Source organism: Mytilus edulis, chromosome 3 (assembly GCF_963676685.1).
Source record: "Mytilus edulis chromosome 3, xbMytEdul2.2, whole genome shotgun sequence".
Taxonomy (NCBI): domain Eukaryota; kingdom Metazoa; phylum Mollusca; class Bivalvia; order Mytilida; family Mytilidae; genus Mytilus; species Mytilus edulis.
In genome coordinates this window covers 13,699,537-13,726,695 of record NC_092346.1, presented here as the reverse complement: position 1 = coordinate 13,726,695, position 27,159 = coordinate 13,699,537, and the positions used below count along the sequence as shown (strand labels likewise).

General features: G+C 32.8%; 1 protein-coding gene across 1 annotated transcript; it reads left to right on the top strand.

The window, feature by feature from the left end:
• Positions 1 to 2,968: 2,968 nt before the first annotated feature.
• On the top strand, positions 2,969 to 18,135 carry LOC139515844 (uncharacterized). The gene is made up of 8 exons (XM_071305571.1): positions 2,969 to 3,084; positions 6,029 to 6,100; positions 6,821 to 6,908; positions 7,716 to 7,867; positions 8,583 to 8,795; positions 11,195 to 11,317; positions 13,451 to 13,611; positions 17,836 to 18,135. Exons 2-7 carry the CDS (start codon positions 6,036 to 6,038, stop codon positions 13,608 to 13,610), a joined length of 801 nt encoding a protein of 266 aa, XP_071161672.1. The 5' UTR covers positions 2,969 to 3,084; positions 6,029 to 6,035; the 3' UTR covers position 13,611; positions 17,836 to 18,135.
• Positions 18,136 to 27,159: the final 9,024 nt, after the last annotated feature.

Genomic DNA, 27,159 nt, shown 5'->3' with positions numbered 1-27,159 from the left:
AAAATGATTAAAAAAAAAAATGAAAATGAAAAATTATCATTATTTCTATGTCCGCCATATTGAATATCACCGGAAGTAAGAGTTTCAAAAACATATGTCTTATACATTGTATCCATGAGAAGCACCAAAGAAAGGTTCCTGCACAATATAATGATAGTAGCAATACTTTAAAACACATTTCAAATACCCTCCCTAAAAATAAGCTTATTCTAGTATTATATCCGCAATGTTGGATTTTACCGGAAGTAGGGTTTTTGAAGACATCTTATCTATATCACATATCCAAAATTAGTACAAAACAAAGGTTTGTACCAAATATTATGATAGTAGCATGTTAATAACACCTTTTCACATACTAGCCTTCGATATAGGGCTGATTTCAGTATGATGTCCGCCATTTTGAATTTTACCGGGAGTGAGACATTTTTTTCAAATGCCTCCCTATCTGAAATGAAAGAGAAATAGTTGAGGAAGGTCTATGCCAAAATTCATGCTTGTAGCAGGATGTGCACAATTTTTCACAAAGCCGTCGTACTATAAAGTTTTTGACTGTTTTAGTTATTGCATTTGTTTATTTGCATTACATAAAACTATTGTCGGAAGTATATGATAAAGCGATTACTGATCATTACTACATGGCATTTTCCATATCAGCCTGGGTATCATCCCTCGACCCATATCAGCACCTCGACTCCGTCTCGGGCTGATATGGAAAAGGCCATGTATTAATCTCTATGTGTATAACTGACAATCCTAGGCTTGAGTCATTATGTCATCCTGGGAAAAGTATATCTAATATATTTATATATGTTCCTGTGTCATCTATTTGCTCGTTCATCCGCAATGCGGGGACGTTTGATCTGGATTATATAAAAAAGAAGATATGGTATGATTGCCAAGGAGACAACTGTCCGGCACAAGAGACCAAAATGACACAGACATTAACAACTATAGGTCACCGTACGGCCTTCAGCAATGATCAAAGCCCATACCGCATAGTCTGCTATAAAAGGCCCCGATAAGACAATGGAAAACAATTCAACGAGAAAACTAACGGCCTTGTTTATATATAAAAAAATGAACGAAAAACAAATATGTAACACATAAACAAATGACAACCACTAAATTACAGGCTCCTGACTTGGGACAGGCACATACTTAAATAATGTGGCGGGGTTAAACATGTTAGTGGGATCCCAACCCTCCCCCTAACCTGGGACAGTGGTATAACAGTACAACATAAGAACGAACCTTACCTGTTACCTGTTACCTAGTCTTTATCTTCCTCCTCTAGCAGGAGCTTCGCTTCTATAGCGTAATTCCAATTTGCACCCTTATTTGCACCCTAACCCTTACACACGGGGCACTCATAAAAACAGTATACGTAGGTAGTTATTATAATAATTTATATAACAGTAACATATATACAGCATGCGGACTAATCCATCACCATGTAAACGTAGTTAACTATATATCTTACACAGTCCAATCGTTTCATAGCCGGATCACTATTATATCTCCATATAACATAGTGTTATAGACTATAATTAAAATACTCCTGCCCTCGCAATAGCATTTACTGTTCAAAACACTGTCCTTGGTATCTTTAAAATCTAAAAAACGTTTCACTGTTCATCTTGTAGACAATTATTCCATATAAAACACGCTAATAAAATATTTAAAATCTAAAACCACTTGATATTTTACAAGCCTTGGATACGAGTTTTCAGTTCAAACACTATCCATCTCTCAATATTGCAGAATAAATCCTGACACAATCCAGTAAGTGCGAATCAAATTTACTCAGACATTAAAAGTAAACGTTTGTGATATAGTTTGTAACACAGACCTCTGGTTAATGTCTCTATACGGACCTGTTCCTTGTAGGTAAGAAAATGATATGATGTACAGTCTATAATTAGATGTAAAAGATTCTCCTTGTCATCAAATAGTTCTTGAATTAGCAAAGGTGGCTTATTACAATCTACGAGAAGAGATTTCAACTCTTGCATAAAGCGATTTCTTATGCTTGACAGTTTTTCACATTTAAGTATAAAGTGAGTCATATCTTCTGGTTCAATGTTACATAATGGACAGATTGCTGAGATACAGTTTTTTGAAAATCTAGACCTCTGATACTGAAGAATCATTATTCCGGTGGCGATTTTAACTTTAATTGCAGCCATATTAATAGAGTATGGGTCAGTCCCATTGCTTTTCCAAATATTATGCACAGTTCCTATGTTGGAATCATTAAAATTAATATATTTCAAGGATGACTTTTCTTTAGCTTCCTTCTTTAAATTTTGTAAAAAATGATTATTTATACAGTTATTCACAAGTCTATTCCAGCTTATTTTTGATGGTGGATTCTCAATGATATCATAAGGCGATGGCAATCCATAAATTACAGTTAAATTGTGTAGTTTTGTAAACCAACTTCCAGATTTTTCATCTTTCATAGCCAATTGTCTAAAAGCAATTTCTCTTTCAACAGACTTATCATTTCTAATTATATTTCCAAATGTTTTCAGAATTTTCTTATGAATTTCTCCCTCTATAGGAATACGCCCTAATAATAGTAAAGTTGCAGCTATTGATGTGCGTTTAGGCAAGTGCTGAACTCTAAAAATTAGTTGAAAAAGGCTTAACTTATCAGATGGACAAAAATGCAAGTGGAATGAATTTTTATGTGGTCGTGTTTGGTCTAGGCATGGAAATGAGTCTTTGTGGTGGCATATTTGTCAAGCATGTTAAAAGTTAACTCAGAACAATTAAACTATGCGGTCCACTATTTTTAAATAACTGTTTCAACTAAGGGAAATCCCGGAATTCCAACCATGACGTGAATGAGGGTTCCGAATAAGTGTGCTATATTTAGCCCTTCATTACTTCAGGGTAAACGGGTACGTTGTTACTTATATTGTTTCAAACTTTTTGGTTTATAACACTTTCATTCTTGTTTTACGACAGCCGAAGTTTGGTCGCTGCGGTTTCGTAACATATCCCTGCAGAGGACAAAACAATAGTTAGGCTGGGTTTGGGTTTAACTACAATATCATGACTTGAACATCTGGTTAAAAAGTAATGTGATTTAAAATACTCTGGTCCTATAACTTCCGTTTCTGAACGTCTATCTCCTATGCATTACACTCATGAACTTTAATTACAAGCTTACAGTGTTGATCATCAACTTGATGTGTAGGACTTCAGTTAACTGTTATGTATAAGTACCAAATTCATTATACATGATATCTTTCTTTTTCTCCCAATGACGAACAATTTGACAGAGAGACAACCTTGACCAAGAGGATCAGAATGCACATTTCTGTCAGCCCTCAAACAGAAATTTTCAGCTACCTTTCAGTTTTATATCATATTTGGTTAAAATTTTATCATGATTTGTCAACACATCCTTATCATGACTTGCCAAAGTTCCCAAATTATAGACTCCTTCACAGTAAGGATAAGTTCAGGCTCGTAGCCAGGAATTTCCTAAAGGGGGTTATTTGGCCTCAAACACTCGACTTTAACAGTCACAATTCGAATAGAACATTGACTTTAACAGTCAATATTTGTTTGCAAAAAGGGGGGGGGGGGGTTCGAACCCCCCTGGCTGTGGGTATGAAGTTGGACCATATCAGAATAACTAAAAAATACCAGAAAACATCATTAAAACATAGCATAATAATTTGTCATTGAAGTGCTTTGAAACATGCACAGGATTTCTTGTACTACTATACTAATTTACCACTTCAACCTCTGTAAAAAAAATATGCCTCCTTTTAAAAAAACATTATAATCATGCTAATTCTTTAAAATTCTGTCAAACAACAATTTTATTATTAAAATTTATTGTTTTTTTTGGTGTGTCTATAGTATACATGTATATAGTAGGATTTCAGATGACTGTTATATATAAGTACCAATACATTTTATCTTTCCTTTTCTCCGAACTGAACAAAGAAATAACACGACAGGTGCCGTATACACCATGCAGGAAATGCTTACCCTTCCGTAGCACCTGATTTCACTCCCTGTTTTTAGTGGAGTTTGTGTTGTTTCTTAATTATTACATACCTGTCAACCGACCCGTATTTTGCGGGTGTGACCCAAGATTTTCACAACTCTGAGTGATCACTCAGGACACCCGCCCGGTCACTGAATAACCCGGGAATTCCGAAAATGAGCCGTTTTCACCTGGATTTCTAAGCCTAGAGAATGATTTCATAAGTGATTTTTCTTTGAAATACCAGCAAATTCGTAATTCTTCCATCAACAGAAGTTCAGCTACCTGTGTAATTTGTCAAATAAAGTGACCCATCAAGTGCATTGCTTCACTTGACAGCTTTTGGTGTCAAACACACTGTTAATTAACACCAATTACCTTAGCTTTAGGTGGTAAATAAATTTCACTGTTGTCACGTTTTACAAACATTTTTCAACTGAGTTACTTCTCCTTTTTTGTCACCATTCAAAATTGTTCCTTATATTTACGTTTTTTGGGGTAAAAAGATCAAATCTACTACAAATAGAATTCAAATACATATTGAAATATAACTTTTAATTTAATTCATACTGTTGTCACAGGCTGTACTGTACCTTAATACAATTATAAAAATAATAAAGTTGAAAATTATTTTTTTCATCTGTACTTCCTTTCATGCCTTTAACTGTTTAATTTTATTTTACTATACTCTGATTAAGAAGACAATATGAGCAAAGACTGAATAGTCAAATGATAGTCAGTCACAACTTTCTAAAAATAATTTAAAAAAAAAGCCAGTCACAACTTGAGGGTGAAATACTATACTTATAGAACAATGTAGAAATGTCAGTAATAACATTAACCAAAGAAGAGGAGAAAGTGTCACAAAGTTATCAAAAGCTTTTCAAAGTGCAATGAAATAATGATTAATAAAGTGAACGTGTTAGGCAAACATTTATTTAAATTATAAAAAAAATGTCCCCTAATTACTGAAATTCAGCTCGAAAAAGTTCGTACGCGTTATGACCTGTTCATTCTTCAATGCTGGTCATGACCTGCATTTTCATCGTCACAGGTTGACAGGTATGTTATAATTTATAACTGTTGATGTTAATGTCCTTTGGTTTTGTGAGTCTTTGTTTACTCCTTGGTTTAGATTGTTATTGTCTCTATTCTGGAATGCAAGACCGAATCTGATAATCAAGAACCCTTATCATGCTTGTTAGGGCCCCGCCCTATAGTGATCAGTCTGTCCGTCCGTAACACTTTAACTTTGTGTCCGCTCCATATCTAGAGAACCATTATGATTTCATACTTTATACTTTACATGTTTATTAACCACCACCAGAGGGTGTGTCATGATGTATGTACAACTTCCTAGGTCAAAGGTCAAGGTAAAAAAAACTTTGGTTTCAGTTGACAACCCTGTGTCCTGTGGTGAATATCGTGTCCGCTCTATATCTTGAGAACCGTTATGATTTCAAAGTTTATACTTGACTTGTGCATGTATATGAACCAACAGCAGAGGGTGTGTCATAATTTATGAACGACTGCCTAGGGCAAAGTTCAAGGTCAAAAACTTTGGTTTCAGTTGACAACCCCATGTCCTATGGTAAAGATTGTGTCCGCTCTATATCTTGAGAACCGTTATCATTTTAAAGTTTATACCTGAAATTTATATAAACCAATATCAGAGTGTATGTCATAATTTATGTACAACTTCCTAGGTCAAAGGTCAAGGTCAAAAACTTTGATTTCAGTTGACAAACCCATGTCCTATGGTAAAGATACAATTTTTTAATGCATATTATTCACAGCGGGGCCCACAGAGATGGCTCCCATCTCAATGATATCTAGTTAAAGATAATTACACCATAATATTATTCTGAATTTACAATCTCTACTCACATGACTAAGCATGCCTGCAATTATCTTAATTTTACAAAAAAATATAAATTAGTAAGACTTACGAAATTGTCTTCGAGATGTCTTCCATGGCTTGTGTTTTTTTTGTAGTTTAATTTTTGCTTTGCATTTCAGGTGAATAATGCTCAAATGTTTCACTCTTGGGAAGTGCTTGAAGCTAACAATCTGGTCTTTGCAGTCAGTCAGGTAATTTATTGTAACCCCCTATGATCATAATGATACATGTATAAGTGGGTGTTATCATTGTTATAGTCACATCAACTTGAAAACTTAAAATTAATTACAAAAATGTAATAGACACATATATATGAATAAGGAGATTTGATATGCTTGTCAATGAGACAACCTTCCACCTGTCCACAAGACATGCTAGAGACCAAAAACAAGATAAAAAACCCATGTTAATTGTACTGTCAACTCATGACAGTGAACATTTACAAAAATTTATACCAAATTATGTTTATTTTTCCCCAACATGCCAAACATTAACATTGAAACATATGGAACATTGAAGAGTTTGAGCTTATTACATTCTTATTTTTTGTTTTACATGTACAGTACATTTAAGTAGTAAACTATGTATTTGTGGTTAAAAAAAAATCAAATTTCAAATGATATTTTTACACTAAAGCTACCAAACTATCCTAATGCTTTTAAGTGATTTTGAAGCAATTATTTAGGATTTTACTTTATTTTAAATTCAATGGATAAATTAATACGCTCTTAAATTTTCTTGTACTGATGACAATTGAGTTAAACAAAAAACTTCAGGCTTAATTTGAAGAATGTATGATTTAAAGTGAAACAACTTCTATTAAACAATCTTTTTAAAATTTATTATCATGGCTATTTTTTTTTTACTTGTGAAGATAACAACTCTAGTTACTTATAAATTTCTTCTTAAAGGCACTTAACCCATTATGAAATTCTTGGAGTGAAACCAGATGCTTCGAAAGATGAGATTAAAAAGGCATATAAGAAGAGGTCCTTAGAGGTAATATGATATACTGGTAAATTCAATGCTTTTCAAGTTTAGGATTTTCTGATCATGTGATCACAAGGAGAATTAGCTGGCGTAACACTGTTGTGTGCTAACAGGGGATGAGACATAGTTTACTCTGCCTACTTGTCCATTTAATTTTATTTGGAACTGTAGAACTACCTAGAACTATGAACTGCCAAAGAAGACAGTAGCTCATAAAATCAGGGTTGCCTCGATGGCTTAGTGGTGTAAATAGTTCTGATAACTTCTGATACACATAGTAGGTGTGTTTTACTCCAATCCTAATTGATTTGGATTGGTAGTCTTTCATTCTAAAGGTCATGATACTTCTCAGGTCACTTTGGCTTCCTTTGTCCAGTAAAATTGTCTGCCACTAAATATACTATAATAAGTCATTGTAAGTGCTGACTATGCAGTATGGGCTTTGCTCATTGTTGAAGGCCGTATGGTGACCTATAGTTGTTAATGTCTGTGTCATTTTGGTCTTTTATGGATAGTTGTCTCATTGGCAATCACACCACATCTTCTTTTTTATATTTAACCTAAAAAAAAAAATCAATAGTTCCATCAATTATGAGGTTAACCTTCTTTGGAACATAAAATTAGTTTACCGTTAAATAAGAAGATTCAACTTTTTGCATAACAAAAGATATTCAAAGACCTTTCAGTGAGAACCAATGTTTATCTTGTTTACAGAGAATTGTTAATTTCTCATTGAAACAGTACTTTAACAGTCAATATTGAAACCAAGCTGATTGTTTGATGAGTTTTAAATCTTTTCACTATTTTATTTTTTAGCTACATCCTGATGTGAATCAAGATGATCCAAAAACACACGACAAGTTTGTTGAATTAAAAGATGCATACGGTACACTGCTCAAAGAAGATTCACGAGAACAATATGACAAAGACCTTAACATGGCTTTCATATACCATCGACATAAGACAAGGTATGACCAAGTAAATTCAAACATACCCCACCCCACCCTTTCATATAAAAACAACATCTATAATGCAAGTTAAAAGCAACAGATATAATCTGTGAAAAGTTGAAAAATTTATCAAAACCACCTGCATGAAAGCATACATGCATGTTCAACTCACCTTTTCTTCACGAATCAAATCAAGAAAGCTGCTGGATTGTGATTCCTTTTTATATGTCTATGCATATTCATCAGAACGTATATTATAGAATCTTAGACCTGTTGGATTATCAACACAAATCACCTACAATCATCCTGATTCACAGTGAGTCACTCCACACCAGCTAAAGTGATGTTTTGACTCTATCTCCTTGTGGGTTCTGTAAGGGCTATTCCATTAAAATGTATTTTGGAGGGTAGGAAGAGACTTTCAGAATATCCCTACAACCTAGAAATATTTTTTATAGATGATTTTGCATAATGGGTATACTGATAGACCATACTGAAAAAGACCCATGACCCACATTCAATAATTAAACTTCCTACCCTCCCACATGCATTTTAATAGAGTAGCTCTAACCCGTAAATGTTAAATCTGGTAATATTTAGTGATATCCACCTTTGGTGATGCTCACCAGTAGAAAAACCAACTTTCTCCAACATGTTTGATAATTATATAATTATATAATCAGCTTTCAGTACATGGTGATCTTTTGATCATTTTTAATTAAATTTTTTACAGAAACAGATCTCTTGAAGATGAACATGATCTTCAACATCAAAACTTTGAGAGACATTTTAATGTGAAGATTGATAAAGCTGATTTTATAAAGCAAGTGGAAGAGATGGAGAAAGAATCCCGCTCTGCTGCTGGACCTAAGATAGATAGAAGTGTTGGGAAATATATTGTGGCATTTTATATATGTGCAGCAGTTTTTGCCCTCTTTGTTGTGTAGTAAGTTCATAGTTTTAGTTAAGAAATAAAGACTTTTTAGTGAAAAGGTAAATGCAGACAAGGTGATGCAGTGAGAGCAATTACTGTTGATTTATTATTATTCATAAGATACTAATTATACCCCTGCTTTTAAAAAAGTGTGAGCTTACTGTAGCTGGTTTACTGTTTTATAATACAAAAAAGAGGAATATGTCCAGCCATATAACAAGAAATAAAATAGAAATTTTATAATAAACGAAAATAAGATATAGGTTACACATTGTGCTTTTATGCCCCACCTATGATAGTAGATGGGCATTATGTTTTCTGGTCTTCGTCTGTCTGTTCCGCTTCAGGTTAAAGTTTTTGGTCAAGGTAGTTTTTGATAAAGCTAAATTCCAATCAATTGAAACTTAGTTCACATGTTCCCTATGGTAAGATCTTCCCAATTTTAATGTTAAATAAGGTTTTTGTCGAGCCTTCGACTTTAGTTGAAAAAGCGAGACTAAGCGATCCTACATTCCATCGTCGGCGGCGTCCACAAATATTCAATCTGTGGTTAAAGTTTTTGAAATTTTAATTACTTTCTTAAACTATACTGAATTTCTACCAAACTTAGACAGAAGCTTGTTTATGATCATAAGAAAGTATCCAGAAGAAAATTTTGTAAAAATAAAATTCCATTTTTTCCGTATTTTACTTATAAATGGACTTCGTTTTTCTGCGAGGAAACATTACATTCACTCTGTGGTTTTAAGTTTTTAAAATTTTAATAACTTTCATAAACTATCCTTGATTTGTACCAAACTTGGACAGAAGCTTGTTTATGATCATAAGATAGTGTCAAGAAGAAAATTTTGTAAAAATAAATTTCCACTTTTCCGTATTTTACTTATAAATGGACTTAGATATTATTCAGAAGTAAATTTTGTAAAAAAAAAATCACTTTTTCCGTATTTTACTTATAAATGGACTTAGTTTTTCTTCCAGTTAACATTACATACAGTCTGCAGTTAAAGTTTATAAAACATTTATTATATTCATAAACTATCCTGGATTTTTTGACCAAACTTGGAAGCTTCTTTCAATCAAAAGACAGTATCCAGAGGGACATTTTTATTGATGTCTTTCCTCATTTTTGTTGAGTCTGCGATTAACAGCAAAAGTAGGCAAGACACTGGGTTCCGTGGAACCCTTACAAATTTTTATGCCCCACCTACGATAGTAGAGGGGCATTATGTTTTCTGGTCTGTGCGTCCGTTCGTACGCCTGTCCGTCCGTCCGTCCGTCTGTCCCGCTTCAGGTTAAAGTTTTTGGTCAAGGTAGTTTTTGATGAAGTTGAAGTCCAATCAACTTGAAACTTAGTATACATGTACCGTATGATATGATCTTTCTAATTTAAATGCCAAATTAGAGTTTTGACCCCAATTTTACGGTTCACTGAACATAGAAAATGATAGTGCAAATTTCAGGTTAAAGTTTTTGGTCAAGGTAGTTTTTGATGAAGTTGAAGTCCAATCAACTTGAAACTTAGTATACATGTGCCCTATGATATGATCTTTCTAATTTAAATGCCAAATTAGAGTTTTGACCCCAATTTTACGGTTCACTGAACATAGAAAATGATAGTGCAAATTTCAGGTTAAAGTTTTTGGTCAAGGTAGTTTTTGATGAAGTTGAAGTCCAATCAACTTGAAACTTAGTATACATGTGCCCTATGATATGATCTTTCTAATTTTAATGCCAAATTAGAGTTTTGACCCCAATTTTACGCTTCACTGAACATAGAAAATGATAGTGCATATTTCAGGTTAAAGTTTTTGGTCAAGGTAGTTTTTGATAAAGTAGAAGTCCAATCAACTTGAAACTTAGTATACATGTTCCCTTTGATAAGATCATTCTAATTTTAATGCCAAATTAGAGAATTTATTCCAATTTCACAGTCCTTTAAACATAGAAAATGATAGTGCGAGTGGGGCATCCGTGTACTGTGGACACATTCTTGTTTACTCAATTTCAGGGTCGATTGAACATGAAAAATAATAGTGCGAGTGGGGCATCTGTGTACTTTGGACACATTCTTGTTTTTAACTAATTTGCACAAAACACAGAAAATAATGAGCTTGAAACACATTGATTGAATAAAGACTGTGCATAAGGACAAGAATGCCCCTGCACATGCCCAAGTTGAAAAAGACGAAAATGGGACAGACTGTTAAGGCTAACACTTAATGCTCCCTTTGCCTACAGTGGGGACATAAAAATGACAAACAATGTTGCATGAAAATCTATACAATCTTTGATCTAGAAGTAGTTCCCAAGAGTACAATACATTCATATCAGAATTCAGCAAAAAAAGAATTATCAATGATATTTTTAATCAAATTAATAATTTATTGAATTTTCTTTTTTCTTTTAAGTTCTGAGATGACGAAAAGGAAGTTTTCTGAAATTCCACCACAACAGAGATATGTACATCCAAGTCAAAAGGCCATGAGTCATGAAAAAGAAGCATTCATGAATCATTATAAGGACCAACAAGAGTAAGTGTTATCAACCTAAGTGAATCAGAATAATTGAAGGATCTGGGCTATTCCAGAAAAGGGGGAAGGCACTTTATATAAATAATAAATCAGAAAAAGATATCAGAGCATCTTTTCACAATTTTATGCACTTCCACTGTCAATTACAATTGTTTTGGTAGCATGTGCTGAAACACACTGCCTTCAAACCTCCATGAATAGCCCTCATGTAATTATAAAATTAGACAGAATACAGCAGTGTTAAAGTACCATAGAATTCAATACTGTAAATACAGAAATTGATGTGCAGTTTTATTTATGAGAATAATGGGACATTTTAAGTATCACAATTTTAAAAACTCTCTTTCTGATATGTGATACCCAGATATGTATAAATCTTTTCCTAAAATCTCAATAATAAAACTCACATTTTTGTAGATTCTTTAAGAATTGCATTAATAAAGGCATTTATCATATATTTATTACAAAATACAGCAATTTTGTATATCTAATAAAGGTTCTTTTTTCCAGTCTGTATCACCTACCCTAGGCCTGTATCACATACCCCATATCACATTCCTGGCGTGACATCATAATTAGAATGACGTCAACGTTTGACCTATGACGTCCAGTTGCTGCATTTTCAGGCTTAGGGGAAAAAATGATTTCTATAAAAAAAAAAAAAAAACGTCCTATCATTTCAACTGAAATTGATTTTTTTCCAAATAATTATAACCCAGTAACTTGACAAGCAATTTTTATATAAAATAGTACACTAAGATGTAGAAATATCTGAAGTTTTATTGTTTATTTGGTCATAATTTTCGTGAAGTTTGTTTCTGCACAAATGCATTTTTTTACAATTTTAATTTGGTTTTAAAAAATATCTGATAAACAGAATAATACATGGCAAAATCTGTATCACACGCCGTATCACCCTCGACCAATATCATCCCTCGGGTCTAAAGGCCCTCTGGCTGATATTGGTATCTCGGGATGATACGGTGTATGATACGGATTTTGCCATGTATTATTCTCTATGTAATATTTTCTGAATTTACAGTATTATCCAGTGTTCTAGGATTTTTTTGGCACCTTGACTTACCACGGGTAAGATCAATAAAAAAATTACTTACCCACATCTAAAAGTTAATTTACTGAACAAAGCTGGATTCGGATACGATTGAATTTTGTACAAAATTTAAAAAAAACGATTTCTTACTAAATTTGACAAATATGTTATAGTTATTACTATGTCATTTATTAAGAGCTATAATAAATGCAACTGTAAGTCTATTTTCCTCCGATGACAAGAAAAAAAATCGTTTATGTCCCGATTTAAGCACCAGTTATCAATCCGGATTTCCCGATTTTACCGACACCGTGACCGACTTTTAGAATGATAGGAGAAGAATGTGGTCTCTTTTGCCCTTGATTACACCTAGTAAACGAGTGCTTGAATAAAAGCGCCGATAGACATCGACAAAATCTTCGATCTTTTATCAAAGTTTTTTCTCATGATTTAATAAAAATAAAAAGCAGATATGGGAAAATTGAAGAGGACCGGGAAATTTCAAGAGTTTTTCGGCTTCCCCGAACTTGAAAATTGACTTACCACCGGGTGACAAAGGCTAAAAAATGACTTACCCGTTGTCCTAATCCACTTACCCCGGGTAACGGGTAATGGGAATCCTAGAACACTGTTACACTGTTATCAGTATTTTTTTGTCTTTGTTTTGGTAAATTAGAACTTTTGAAGCCTTTTTAGCATGATATCAATACTGTAAACACAGAAATTATTGTATTAGGTAAAATATATGTGGGAGATATATGTCAATGAGACAGCAAACTAATGAATCAAGCAACAAAAAGACCGCCAGTGGTCTAATAAAGGCAGCTGTAGTATACCGCTGTTCAATAGTCTTAAATTGATTAACCAAAAATTAAGAGAAACACATCAACTGTAAGAGGAAAATAAACAGAAATACTAAAATACAACACAAGCAAACGTCAACATAAAAAGAAAAGATGGAAGATAACATTTTTTGAAGAACTAATGTATGATCAACTATTTAATATTTCTGGAAATGCTACATGCTACTTATACTAATTTACACAATTAACAAAAGATCACATAATTTGTATATGTTACAGTAAAGAATTGGGTCACATGTACATGATGATGCGTGCCAAGAAAATAAAGGAAACAAAAGAAGACAATATAAAGCAAGCAAAATTTGCTGAAGAAAAGGTTAGAAAGAACAGAAGACTAAATATAGGTGGTTCAAAAAGGAAAGAAGAAACTTCTCAGTAAGGTAAATACACATAGTAAATTCTCCATGTGTGTTGTGTATTGATTTTTCTCCATGCTGTCCCTTTCTCAGTGACAATAGCATTCAATTGGAAAATATCCTATATTTTATGAAAACTGAACAGAATTATACCTTTAGATTTATTTTTGATCAGATTAATATTGAGGTTCCTCATAACAAAGACGTTTTGTATATGCAAAATGATTAGTTTAAAAGTGCAACTTGAAAAAGTCTCAAAATGGTATTCTGAATCGCCAAATCCTCTTTCAGAATCACAGTTACTAGAACAGATCAGCAACATTGAATGTCTGTCACTGAATTGAAGTACCGACAACTTATTTTAGTCTAGATTTTTTTAGTAACCGAATTGTCATCTGATAAAGTCATACTGATGAAAAGGTGCACATTTTTGTCTGCATTCAAAATCTTTCGGTTTGAACCTGTCCTGGTTTTATTTACTATTCTAAATGTTCATATTAAATCTATACCAGTACATTGCAGTGGCAGATGCAGAAACTTTCATAAGGGAGGGCCCACTGACTGCCTTAAGAGGGTGCCCACTCCAGTCATGCTTCAGTGATACCCTATATAATGACCCCTTTTTAGCTCACCTGGCCCGAAGGGCCAAGTGAGCTTTTCCCATCACTTTGCGTCCGTCGTCCGTCGTCCGTCGTCGTCCTGCGTCCGTCGTCGTTAACTTTTACAAAAATCTTCTCCTCTGAAACTACTGGGCCAAATTAATCCAAACTTGGCCACAATCATCATTGGGGTATGTAGTTTAAAAAATGTGTGGCTTGACCCGGCCAACCAACCAAGATGGCCGCCATGGCTAAAAATAGACCATAGGGGTAAAATGCAGTTTTTGGCTTATAACTCAAAAACCAAAGCATTTAGAGCAAATCTGACATGGGGTACAATTGTTTATCAGGTCAAGATCTATCTGCCCTGAAATTTTCAGATGAATGGGACAACCCCTTGTTGGGTTGCTGCCCCTGAATTGGTAATTTTAAGGAAATTTTGCTGTTTTTGGTTATTATCTTGAATACTATTAAAGATAGAGATAAACTGTAAACTGCAATAATGTTCAGCAAAGTAAGATTTACATATAAGTCAACATGACCGAAATGGTCAGTTGACCCCTATATGAGTTATTGCCCTTTATAGTCGAATTTTTAACCATTTTTAGCTCACCTGGCCCGAAGGGCCAAGTTAGCTTTTCTCATCACTTGGCGTCCGTCGTCCGTTGTCGTCCGTCGTCCGTCGTCCGTCGTCGTCGTCGTCGTCCGTCGTCGTTAACTTTTACAAAAATCTTCTCCTCTGAAACTACTGGGCCAAATCAAACCAAACTTGGCCACAATCATCATTGGGGTATCTAGTTTAAAAAATGTGTGGCGTGACCCGGTCAACCAACCAAGATGGCCGCCACGGCTAAAAATAGAACATAGGGGTAAAATGCAGTTTTTGGCTTATAACTCAAAAACCAAAGCATTTAGAGCAAATCTGACATGGGGTAAAAATGTTTATCAGGTCAAGATCTATCTGCCCTGAAATTTTCAGATGAATCGGTCAATCGGTTGTTGGGTTGCTGCCCCTGAATTGGTAATTTTGAAGAAATTTTGCTGTTTTTGATTATTATCTTGAATATTATTATAGTTAGAGATAAACTGTAAACAGCAATAATGTTCAGCAAAGTAAGATCTACAAATAAGTCAACATGACCAAAATGGTCAGTTGACCCGTTTAGGAGTTATTGCCCTTTATAGTCAATTTTTAACCATTTTTCGTTAATTAAAGTAATCTTTTACAAAAATCTTCTCCTCTGAAACTACTTGGCCAAATTAATCCAAACTTGGCCACAATCATCTTTGGGGTATTTTGTTTAAAAAATGTGTGGTGTGACCTGGTCAACCAACCAAGATGGCCGCCACGGCTAAAAATAGAACAAAGGGGTAAAATGCAGTTTTTGGCTTATAACTCAAAAACCAAAGCATTTTGAGGAAATCTGACATGGGATAAAAATGTTTATCAGGTCAAGATCTATCTGCTCTAAAATTTTCAGATGAATCGGTCAATCGGTTGTTGGGTTGCTGCCCCTGAATTGGTAATTTTGAGGAAATTTTGCTGTTTTTGGTTATTATCTTGAATATTATTATAGATAGAGATAAACTGTAAACAGCAATAATGTTCAGCAAAGTAAGATCTACAAATAAGTCAACATGACCAAAATGGTCAGTTGACCCGTTTAGGAGTTATTGCCCTTTATAGTCAATTTTTAACCATTTTTCGTAAATTAAAGTAATCTTTTACAAAAATCTTCTCCTCTGAAACTACTTGGCCAAATTAATCCAAACTTGGCCACAATCATCTTTGGGGTATCTAGTTTAAAAAAAAATGTGTGGCGTGACCTGGTCAACCAACCAAGATGGCCGCCACTGTAAAAATAGAACATAGGGGTAAAATGCAGTTTTTGGCTTATAACTCAAAAACCAAAGCATTTTGAGGAAATCTGACATGGGATAAAAATGTTTATCAGGTCAAGAACTATCTGCCCTGAAATTTTCAGATGAATCGGTCAATCGGTTGTTGGGTTGCTGCCCCTGAATTGGTAATTTTGAGGAAATTTTGCTGTTTTTGGTTATTATCTTGAATATTATTATAGATAGAGATAAATTGTAAACAGCAATAATGTTCAGCAAAGTAAGATCTACAAATAAGTCAACATGACCAAAATGGTCAGTTGACCCCTTTAGGAGTTATTGCCCTTTATAGTCAATCTTTAACCATTTTTCATAAATCTAAGTAATCTTTTACAAAATCTCCACTGAAACTACTAGGCCACAATCATCTTTGGGGTATCTAGTTTGAAAAATGTGTCCGATGACCTGGCCATTCAACCAAGATGGCCGCCACGGCTAAAAATAGAACATAGGGGTAAAATGCAGTTTTTTGCTTATAACTATGAAACCAAAGCATCTAGAGCAAATCTGACAAGAAGTTAAATTGTTAATCAAGTCAATATCTATCTGCCCTGAATTTTTCAGATGAATTGGACAACTGGTTGTTGGGTTGCTGCCCTCCAATTGGTAATTTTTAAAGAAATTTTGCCGTTTTTGGTTATCTTGAATACTATTATAGATAGCGATAAACTGTAAACAGCAATAATGTTCAGCAAAGTAAGATCTACAAATAAGTCAACATGACCTAAATGGTCAATTGACCCCTTAAGGAGTTATTGCCCTTTATAGTCAATTTTTAACAATTTTCATTAATTTGGTAAATTTATGTAAATTTTTACCAAATATAGTTCTCTGTTACTAATGGGCAAAGTTCATGATAGATATAATTGTAAGAAGCAAAATCGTTCAGTAAAGTAAGAACTTCAAACACATCACCATCACCAAAATACAATTTTGTCATGAATCCATTTGTGTCCTTTGTTTAATATGCACATAGACCAAGGTGAGCGACACAGGCTCTTTAGAGCCTCTAGTTTTTAAAAGGGGGGACTGGGCCCCCTGAAAAACCCTCTAAATCCGCCTTTGCAGAGTACAGTGTCTTAAATGTGCTTTACACCAAAACCCATGGTGATACTCTTAATAAAGGGAGAAGTTGTTACTTTATCATATGGTACTAAAATCATTAAAACAAATCAATTCGTTTTTGCCCTAGATGACTTTTTAAAATGTATATATCATTGAAAAAGCTCCAAATTATCTCCCTTTGGTGCAGAAATGCTATTTTTTGGCATTAAAATCGGTGACCTATATTTTTTATTTTTATTTTCAAATAAGCTGTTCTCAAACTAAACTATTGTAAAAATTTGAGCGATTTTTGTAATTTACTTCTTTATTTATTTTGATATTACCTCTATTTCTCCCATTAGTTCAACAGGAAAAAAGTGCATGCACCAAAAAGTATTCTTCTTTCGAAGGCAGATTGTGAGTGTAAATGAATGATGACCCCACTTTTTTAATTAATTGATTAAGACCTGCCCCTTAGGTAGTTTATAGATTGTAGTGTGAATATTGAGAGGAAATTATAGACTATCGCAAGTATTTAGATTATTCAAAGAGTTCATAGATATGTATTCAACATGTGATTTTAAATCATGAATGAAGAACTAAACATTTTATTTTTACAAAGAAAGCTTTGATATTCCATATTATTGTAGAGGTATACAGTAGTTCTTTTATTGAATTTAATTTGTTAAATATTTTTCTATTGTAGGACACTGTTTGGCTTATCAACAACATTATCTAATTTGATGTACAGATTCTGGACTTCTAATGAGGCTTTACATCATGAAAACCTATCTATGGAGATGGATACGGGCAAAGGAAATTTAACTTTTGGTTATTTGTATCATGCTGACTCATTGAAGAAACACACCTCATTTTAATCATGATAATTAAAAAAAAAATGAATCCCGTGTTAGAAAATACTTTGCAAGGGTAAAATTATTAAACTCAGCAGTGTGCTTAGTAAGAATGATACATTGATTTTAATAAGAAAAAATAATAATTTAAAATGAAAAATCTCAGTTGACCATCCTGTTGGTATGTTATTTTGATGTTTGAATTAGATGCAAAATCAGGATATTAATATTTAACATTCCCCATTGTAAGTCAATCTATCTACCAGGCATAAAAGTGGTAGAAATATCTGTAGGTTGTGTACTACTCTGTGATTTAGTAACTCTTTAAATTTATTGACAATTGGTCGAGTGATTTTTTTTCTCTTTTATTATTTGTCTTAAAATCTTCCTGAAATGTATTTTTTATTAACTTGCTACTGGTAGTGCCTAGTTAAAATTGAAACAGACTGTTTATAAATAACAGAAAGGGATCACCCGGTACACCTGCCGGGTCATTGAAATAACCCGGGAATTCCGAAAATGACCCGATTTCACCCATATTTCTTAGCCTTGAGATTGATTTTCATAAGTAATATTCCTTTGAAATACCGGCAAATTCGTAATTCTTCCATGAACAGGCAGTTCATCTAGCTATGTAAACTGTCAAATTAAGTGACCCATTAAGTGCATGGCTTTACTTGACAGCTTTGGTGTCAAACACACTGTTAATTAACACCAATTACCTTAGCTTTAGGTCGTAAATAAATTGCACTACTGGTTTACAAACATATTTGAACTAGAGTTACTTCCCCTTATTTGTCACCATTCAAAATTATTCCTTATATTTACGTTTTATGGGTGAAAAAGATTAAATCATAAAAATATAAAATTCAAATACATATTGAAAAATAACTTTTCATTATTTTTATACCTTTATACAATATTTTAAAAAAAAGTTTAAAATTATTTTTTACATTTATACTTCCTTTAAATGTATTACTATATTTTATCAAAGTCTAATTTCCTTGTCAACTAAGAGATGAATGTTCATAGATGTAATACCTCTATGGTATGTTTAAAAGCTACATAGCCAGAAGTATCATTTAAAAATTACATTTAAAAAATAAATTTTAGATGATGACAAAAAGTAAAGAACATAAATTTATAAAAATCTTTAAAAGTGCAATGAAATAATAATAAATAAGATTTGAAATGACTTAACCAAGTGAACATGCATTGATGTTTTGGTATCTTTGATATACATTATAAGAAAATGTACCATAAATACTGAAATTCAGCTCGAAAAAGTTTGTAAGCGTTATGACCTGCATTTTCATCGTCACAGGTTGACAGGTATGAGAACCTGTCAACTGGGTTCATGATTTTGATCTTTTCCTTGTTTCTCTATCTATAGTTTGGTGGCATTGGTAGCATGATTATTGTCTTTTCATCTGGTGCTGTCCACCTTTATTTTAAACTTATCATAATTTTTATGCCCCACCTACGATAGTAGAGGGGCATTATGTTTTCAGGTCTGTGCCTCCGTTCGTCTGTGCGTCTGTCCGTCCGTTCGTCCCACTTCAGGTTAAAGTTTTTGGTCACGGTAGTTTTTGATGAAGCTGAAGTCCTATCAACTTGAAACTTAGTACACATGTTCCTTATGATATGATCTTTCTTATTGTAAAACAAAATTAGACTTTTCACACCATTTTCATGGTCCACTGAACATAGAAATTAAAAGTGTCAGTTTCAGGTTAAAGTTTTTGGTCAAGGTAGTTTTTGATGAAGCTGAAGTCCAATCAACTTGAAACTTAGTACACATGTTCCTTATGATATGATCTTTCTTATTTTAAAACAAAATTTTACTTTTGACACCATTTTCATGGTCCACTGAACATAGAAATTAAAAGTATGAGTTTCAGGTTAAAGTTTTTGGTCAAGGTAGTTTTTGATGAAGCTGAAGTCCAATCAACTTGAAACTTAGTACACATGTTTCTTATGATATGATCTTTCATATTTTTAAACCAAATTATTTTCCCATGATTTTGCAAATTAAAAAAGTGTCTATTATTTTGAATAAGAAAACAAACAAATTTTTTAAAGCTTCCTTGTATCTGTTGCTAGGAAATATAGTCCATCATTATATTAATCTTTTTAATAGATTTTTGGGTTTTTTTCTATCTTGTGTGTTTTACCATGTGATTTGCTACAGTAAGGAATATATTCTTACTTAAATTGTATTTGTGATTTCATGTGTGAATGAGTGTATGTGCTTGCAAGTATGTGTGTTTGTTTATGTGTTCGTGAAATATTTTAAATGGAAGGGCATTGGTGACATGAATTGAATTTTTTACTCAATATTTATACATGATGAATAATGTGCGAAGATAACTTAATGTAAATAGTATGAAAGATTAAAATATAATATAATAATTATGTGATTTTAAGTTAAACTTGTATATTAAAGACTGAATGATTAAATAACAATCTTTAGAATGAGAGAGAGAGAAAGAAAGTGTGCATAGGAACTAATTATGGATGCCAATTAACTATTTTATATGACTTGTTAACAGTGTTTCTTGTGGTAACAAACTATTGGATGCTACAATCATCACAACCATCAAGTCAGTGTAATAATCATGTATAGATTATGGAATTTATTTTGTAAAAAAGATAAACTAATAAAAATTTGACATTATTTTTAGGTTTTATTGGTGCCACCTTAGTATATGAATGTGAGACTTATGGATTCTAATTTGGCAATGGAGTGCTCTTGGTAAAGTTTTTTTTGTTCCCTGTGCGATGTGTTGCAGGGGATATAGATATACTGGGCATCCAACTAGTTTACAAATCTTGTCAGATGCTTATAAAACTTATAATGTAGAATTATATCAGCAAATCAGTGCCTATCAATTATTTTTAAAAGAGTTATGCCCTTGGAAGTGTTAATGATATGGAAAATTGCATCATTAGTGCATGTGAACAATTCTTGCCAAATCTTTATGAAACTTATATCAAAGGTTTATTTCAGCATTGTCTCTCACAATTTCAAAAATCAATGCAAATTAAATATCTTAAACGAGTTATGCTCAAAGGAAAAATTAATATCAGAAATTGCAATGCATTTGCTCTAAAGACTTCATTTCTCTAAGGTATTTAAAAACATTTTTTTTGTAATTGCCCCTGAACCTTTGACTAGATAAAATATATGCAAGGTGAGGGACATTGGAACTTTTCTTTTACTATTTTAGAAGCTATAAGATAAAGAGCTTCCTCAAGCCTGAATTTCGGTCTTCAATATCATTTCATGGTTCAATAAACATAACAAAAAACTTATGAATATGTTATTTTCACCACATGTTAATTTCGGTTTCATTGATACAAACTAGTTAGCTTTATCTGGTATACAAAATCTGTTCCAAGTATACAAACTGTTGGACAGGGTTCAACTGAATTTGACCTTATGTTAAGGTTCAGCGATTGTCTTGTAAGTTTGACATGTGAAGAGGAGTTTCTCAGAGTGAGAGTTATAGGTCAACTGTAATTGCTCCACATAATGATTGCGCCACGATAATATGGATCTTACAGGGTTCATATGACTATGACCTCATAATTATCTGACTGTACAAGTTTCTTTATTTATAGTGAAAGAAATCAGTCTACTATATTTGGTATGTAGAATAATTTTGAGAAGTGCATTTGTTTCTGAAAGCCTTCACTTGACCTTGATCTCATTTTCAAGGTTTATTGATCTATCTTAATATGAAAATAAGGAATTGTGAAAAAATGGCCAATTGTATTACATTGTACATACATAATCAAACAAAGGAAATAATTATTTGGAGGGTCTTTACTTTCTTTAAAGAATTCGTAAAACATTCCTCTATTCATAAGTTGTGATAAATGACACCAGGAAATTACCAACCAATTTCCATATGGCCCACGCTCTCTAAAATTTTAAATTCACAATCAGACTTTTGCTTTAATTACTCGTGCCAAAAAGCCCTAATGAATTTAATAGATAACCGCATTTTAAATATTGATACCTGTGTATTTTTAGATCTTAAGGAAGCTTTTGATTTGGTGGATCATCATATGCTATTTCAGAAATTAAGATACTATGCTGATCTCAAAACGTTCGCTTTGTTGGTTTGAATCTTATCTTTCTTTAGGAACACAGATGGTTTGTGTTGGACATTCTCTAAACTTGCTGAAATTGGAGGTCTTCAATGATCACTATTGGGTCCTTTGTTGTTTATTTTGTTCATGATTGATTAATTATTAGAAAATATGGCTGTCATATTGAAAAGTTTGCTAATGACTCAACTTTTCACTGTCGTGGTAAATGGTATCCATTCTATCAATTTTTATTCAAATCATGATTCAATTTAGTAAACATTTGGTGTTGTAGGATCAACATGTTAATACATTCCGCAAAAACACAATATAAAAATAAGGAGATGAGGTATAATTGCCAATGAGACGTATACAACTATCCACCAAAGATAAAAGAATTTAAATTTAAGTAATTATATAGGCAATCGTACGGCCTTCGACAATGAGAAACCCATACCGTATAGTTGGGTTTAAATTGTACTGACAAGTCACATTTAATATATGTAACAATTAAATTGAAAAAACTAGATGGCCTAATTCATAACAAGAAAATTTATGAAAAACGAATATATAAGTCATGAACCAACGACATCCACTGAACTTGATGCTCTTGATTTGGGACAGTCACATACATAACGTGGCGGGTTAAACATGTTTTTGAGCTGTCAACCCTCCCCTAACTGTTGACAGTGTTGTTAGAGCTCAACATTACGTAAACTATAAAAATTAGACGAAAAAGGTCTATATTTAACTCTGTCATCAGATCGATACCAAGCAGAAAAAACATCAAACATAAACACAGATTGGAAGTGGCATGGTATGTATCCATCCCTCATCACAAACAACAAAAGGACACTAAAGTACAGATCTTAGAATACTCAGTTTAATACCAATAGTTAGTTTAAAGCCAATAGCAACTAACAAAAAAGATCCCGGAGTAAACTGAATTGGACATGTAAATAGCTGTTGGTATAGATCATAGCTGAATTATTAAAAATATGAATACAAAAATGTTTTAAGAATAAGAATAGATCACGACCTTACGTGAAAAAATCAAGTTCATCAAATTTCTTAACCATTGGTTAAAAGTTCATTTATTTTGCCAAAAATTCCCAAATTGTTAAGGCAGTGGCTATTTTGCCGGCTCCGGCAAAATAGCCTCTTATGTGCTATTTTACCGGCTCTGGCAAAATAGCCTCCTTGGTGCTTTTTTGCCGGTTCTGGCAAAATAGCGATTTATATAGAGATTTGCTATTTTGCCAGTCCTATTTTAGATTTTTAATCAAGATGATATGAAATATATTTTTAGGGAAACTATTTATGCACATGCAAATGATATACACATGTATGTGGCAAGATGTCAATAACCTTTTCATCTTCATCTTGCCTTCCTGGTCTGACAGTTAAATTCGGAGTACATACGTTACTATCTGTTGAACATTAAACGTTCAAAAATAGAAAACAACAAATGAATGTGATGTTATAAAACAAACTTGATTTTCGACAGATATGAAAAGCTTCAGCAGGTTTTGGTGCACTTTTGAAACGACAACTATTTGTAACTGAGGAAACGTGAAACGAGGACTACAAAAATCATGAAAACCAGACAAAACGTTAACGATTAATACCAAAAAAATGACCATCGGTAATGATCATCGGTATAAAATGTGTTTGTAATAGTTTTGACAAGTAGGTAAAATTACTATGTGAAACTTCTAATTTTTATTAAGCTTATCTTTTTATTGTAATATAATAATAAAATTACCTATATGATAGCGTCTTTTTTGATGAACGGTCATACCGGTCATACCATATAAAGAGTTTAGAAGTATTAAAAGTAAACTGTAACAGAGTGTTAATTATCCCGATCATACACGTACGGTCGGACCATACGCGTAAGGTCGGACCATATGTTTATGCTTCATTTTAGACTTCCTATTAAAGAAAAAAGTACAAGTATCAATTTTGATGCTTTTCTTTTTAGATATTTAAAAATATATTCTAAAAGTAAAGAATATCAATTTAAGGATGTACACCTCTGAGGAGCCAAACATTTCAAGAATTCCTGCAGGGTCAAAAACGACCTGCGACTCGTGGGCTTTTTAGAGGCGACTTCCGACCTAAGGGTCTTTTAAAAACGACCTGCGACCTGTAAAATTTGTTAAAAAACGACCTCCAACCGACTTCCGTCCTCTGTGTTGGGAAAAACGAGCTGCGACCTTTACATTTCCCTTAAAAACGACCTCTCGACGAATTTAAATGCAACCTTGCGACCTGAGGGGGGGGGGGGGGGGGGTACCCTGTGGGAGCCTCATCAAACGTTTTTTCGTAACCTGATTTTTGGGTTTATAAGACTGTAACAAAATAATTGGTGAAGAAAAAAATCATATGGTGGTGCACTTCTTATTTTTGCTACGACCCTTTGAAAATGCTTAATTTTGATGATTTTTCCATTTTTCATCGATTTTTACCTGTCTTTGGGCTATAGTCCTGAAAAAAATCACAGTTCCACATTTAAACTTTTTTTCATACTTTCTATAAAGATGATGTGGACTAATCTGAATAAATTTTACTAAAAAAACTATAGGTAGGTGTTAATATAAGAAAGTTTTATCATATTTTGACGCTTTTTGTGTAAAATTTACCATGCTGTCAATTTTGTATTTTTGTGATTTTTCTCAGTTTTAAGAACAAAATGCATATTATTTCAACTTTTTTTGTTATAAATGATCTAAGAAATTTGAAAAGACCAAAAGGATATGGGATGTACATGATTCTTGTAAAATCATTTTTTGTATCCCTAACCCATTTTCTCAAAATTTTGGCTAAAAATACTGACTTGATTGGTCGTAAAATTTGAAAACTGAATTACTCAAAAACCGTTCATTGTAAGTACACAATTTTTTCACCGATTTATATTTGATTTTAATACATGTATTTTTAAAATTCATTGATGATTTCCACTTGTATCACATGTTTTGGAAATAATTCAAGAACGAGATTTCGACGAGACCGAACGAGACTGAAAAGTCAGAAGACTACATCCTTAAATAAATTTTTAAAGTAGACATTTTGGTATAGAGATTCATTTTTAAAGTGTATGTTTGTATATTTTCTATTCTTAATTTTTTTACTTCAACTATAATCTTAATTAAGACCGGCAAGATAGCAAAACTCTATATAAATCGTTATTTTGCGGGAGCCGGCAAAATAGCGCCAAGGAGGCTTTTTTTGCCGCAGCCGGTAAAATAGGCCACTGCCAATTATTAAACCACAAAAGTAAAATTTATATTTTATTATCTTTATAGACTACCAATATTTGACTACAAATGCACAGTATTGGATAACTGTAGCGAGAAAAAAACCCAACAAATAATAAAAAAACAAAAAACAAATACAAAGTGCAGCAATAATAGTTTAAGACACCCCTTTCTTCTACTACAATCGATTTATTTTTTACAGACTATAATGGTGAAGATTTTGAAACAGAATTTCATATCATAAACTAATTCTAGTATATAAAACATTTCACAGTAAAACTCCTAATTATCCTGACGGAAAAAAAGTTGTGTGTTTAGAACTTTGATATTTTTAACAAAAAATTAGGATACTTCTCAAAAACAATTTGGTAATTATTCAACCAAACACTTCAATAATTAAAACATTACTGAGCAGAATAATCATCGTAACTTCAAAAACAAAATATACAATACAACATAATATTTGAATTCATAAAAAAAGTAAAATAATTGGAATTATGATAAGTTTTATTGTTATAAAATAGGCACTGGCTACGGTTACATGGAAATGTAACAATAATAAAAATATTATTGTTACATTGGAGACTAATTGCCGGAATGCAAAGTTGGATGAGGAACCGATTAATTACAAATGTAACAATAATTACTGAGGCTACGGTTACATTACGTTATTGTTACATGAAAAACAGCAATGTACGCTAGATTGATTAAATTTAAATCTTCTATAGTTGTATTGCTTCATTCTCTCATATGTACTAAACAATACCTGTAATTCAATACTGATAAATAATAAAATATTATTATTCAACAAATGATGAACAACTTGAATAGTTTTACTTACGTATTAATGGTTTTGATGTTCTTAAAGATACTACTCAAGATTAGGAGTGTGACTGTCAAAGGCGAAAAAAATAGTTCAATGGTTTCACTTTTTTAAAGTATTTAACTGCCCACTTACTCTTATTACTGTCATTAAATATTATTTTGCTACCTGTAACTTAAATACTAAGAAATTCTGTATGTACACGTATCCGTGGAGGACGTAATTTCGTTCATCAAAAATGTGTTGGACTTTAAAAACAACTTACTGGATTTGTAGAAATTGTCATTGTAAATAAAAAATTACAGTAAATAAATTGTATGTTATAAATGTATGTAATAAATGTCCTCAACTTTTATTATTTAGTACATATTATATACTAGTCCCATCGTACATTGCTTTTTTTTCATGTAACAATAACGCAATGTAACCGTAGCCTCAATAATTATTGTTACGTTCGTAATTAAACAGGTGCCAACCCAACCATGCATTCCGGCATTTAGTCTCCAATGTAACAATAACATTTTTATTATTGTTACATTTCCATGTAACCGTAGCCAGTGCCTATAAAATAAGGTTTAATACATATTGAATGTAGTAAATTATGATAAAATTGAGAATGGAAATGGGGAATGTGTCAAAGAGACAACAACCCGACCAAATAAAAAAACAACAGCAGAGGGTCACCAACAGGTCTTCAATGTAGCGAGAAATTCCCGCACCCAGAGGCGTCCTTCAGCTGGCCCCTAAACAAATATATACTAGTCCAGTGATAATGAACGCCATACTAATTTCCAAATTGTACACAAGAAACTAAAATTAAAATAATACAAGACTAACAAAGGCTAGAGGCTCCTGACTTGGGACAGGCGCAAAAATGCGGCGGGGTTAAACATGTTTGTGAGATCTCAACCCTCCCCTATACCTCTAACCAATGTAGAAAAGTAAACGCATAACAATACGCACATTAAAATTCAGTTAAAAAAAGTCCGAGTCTGACG

Excerpts from the sequence above, each read along its gene's own strand:
- LOC139515844 (XM_071305571.1), top strand. The coding sequence starts at position 6,036 with ATGCTCAAATGTTTCACTCTTGGGAAGTGCTTGAAGCTAACAATCTGG. Across the intron at positions 6,101-6,820 it reads TGGTCTTTGCAGTCAGTCAG|GCACTTAACCCATTATGAAA; the intron begins GTAATTTATTGT and ends TTCTTCTTAAAG. Across the intron at positions 6,909-7,715 it reads ATAAGAAGAGGTCCTTAGAG|CTACATCCTGATGTGAATCA; the intron begins GTAATATGATAT and ends TTTATTTTTTAG.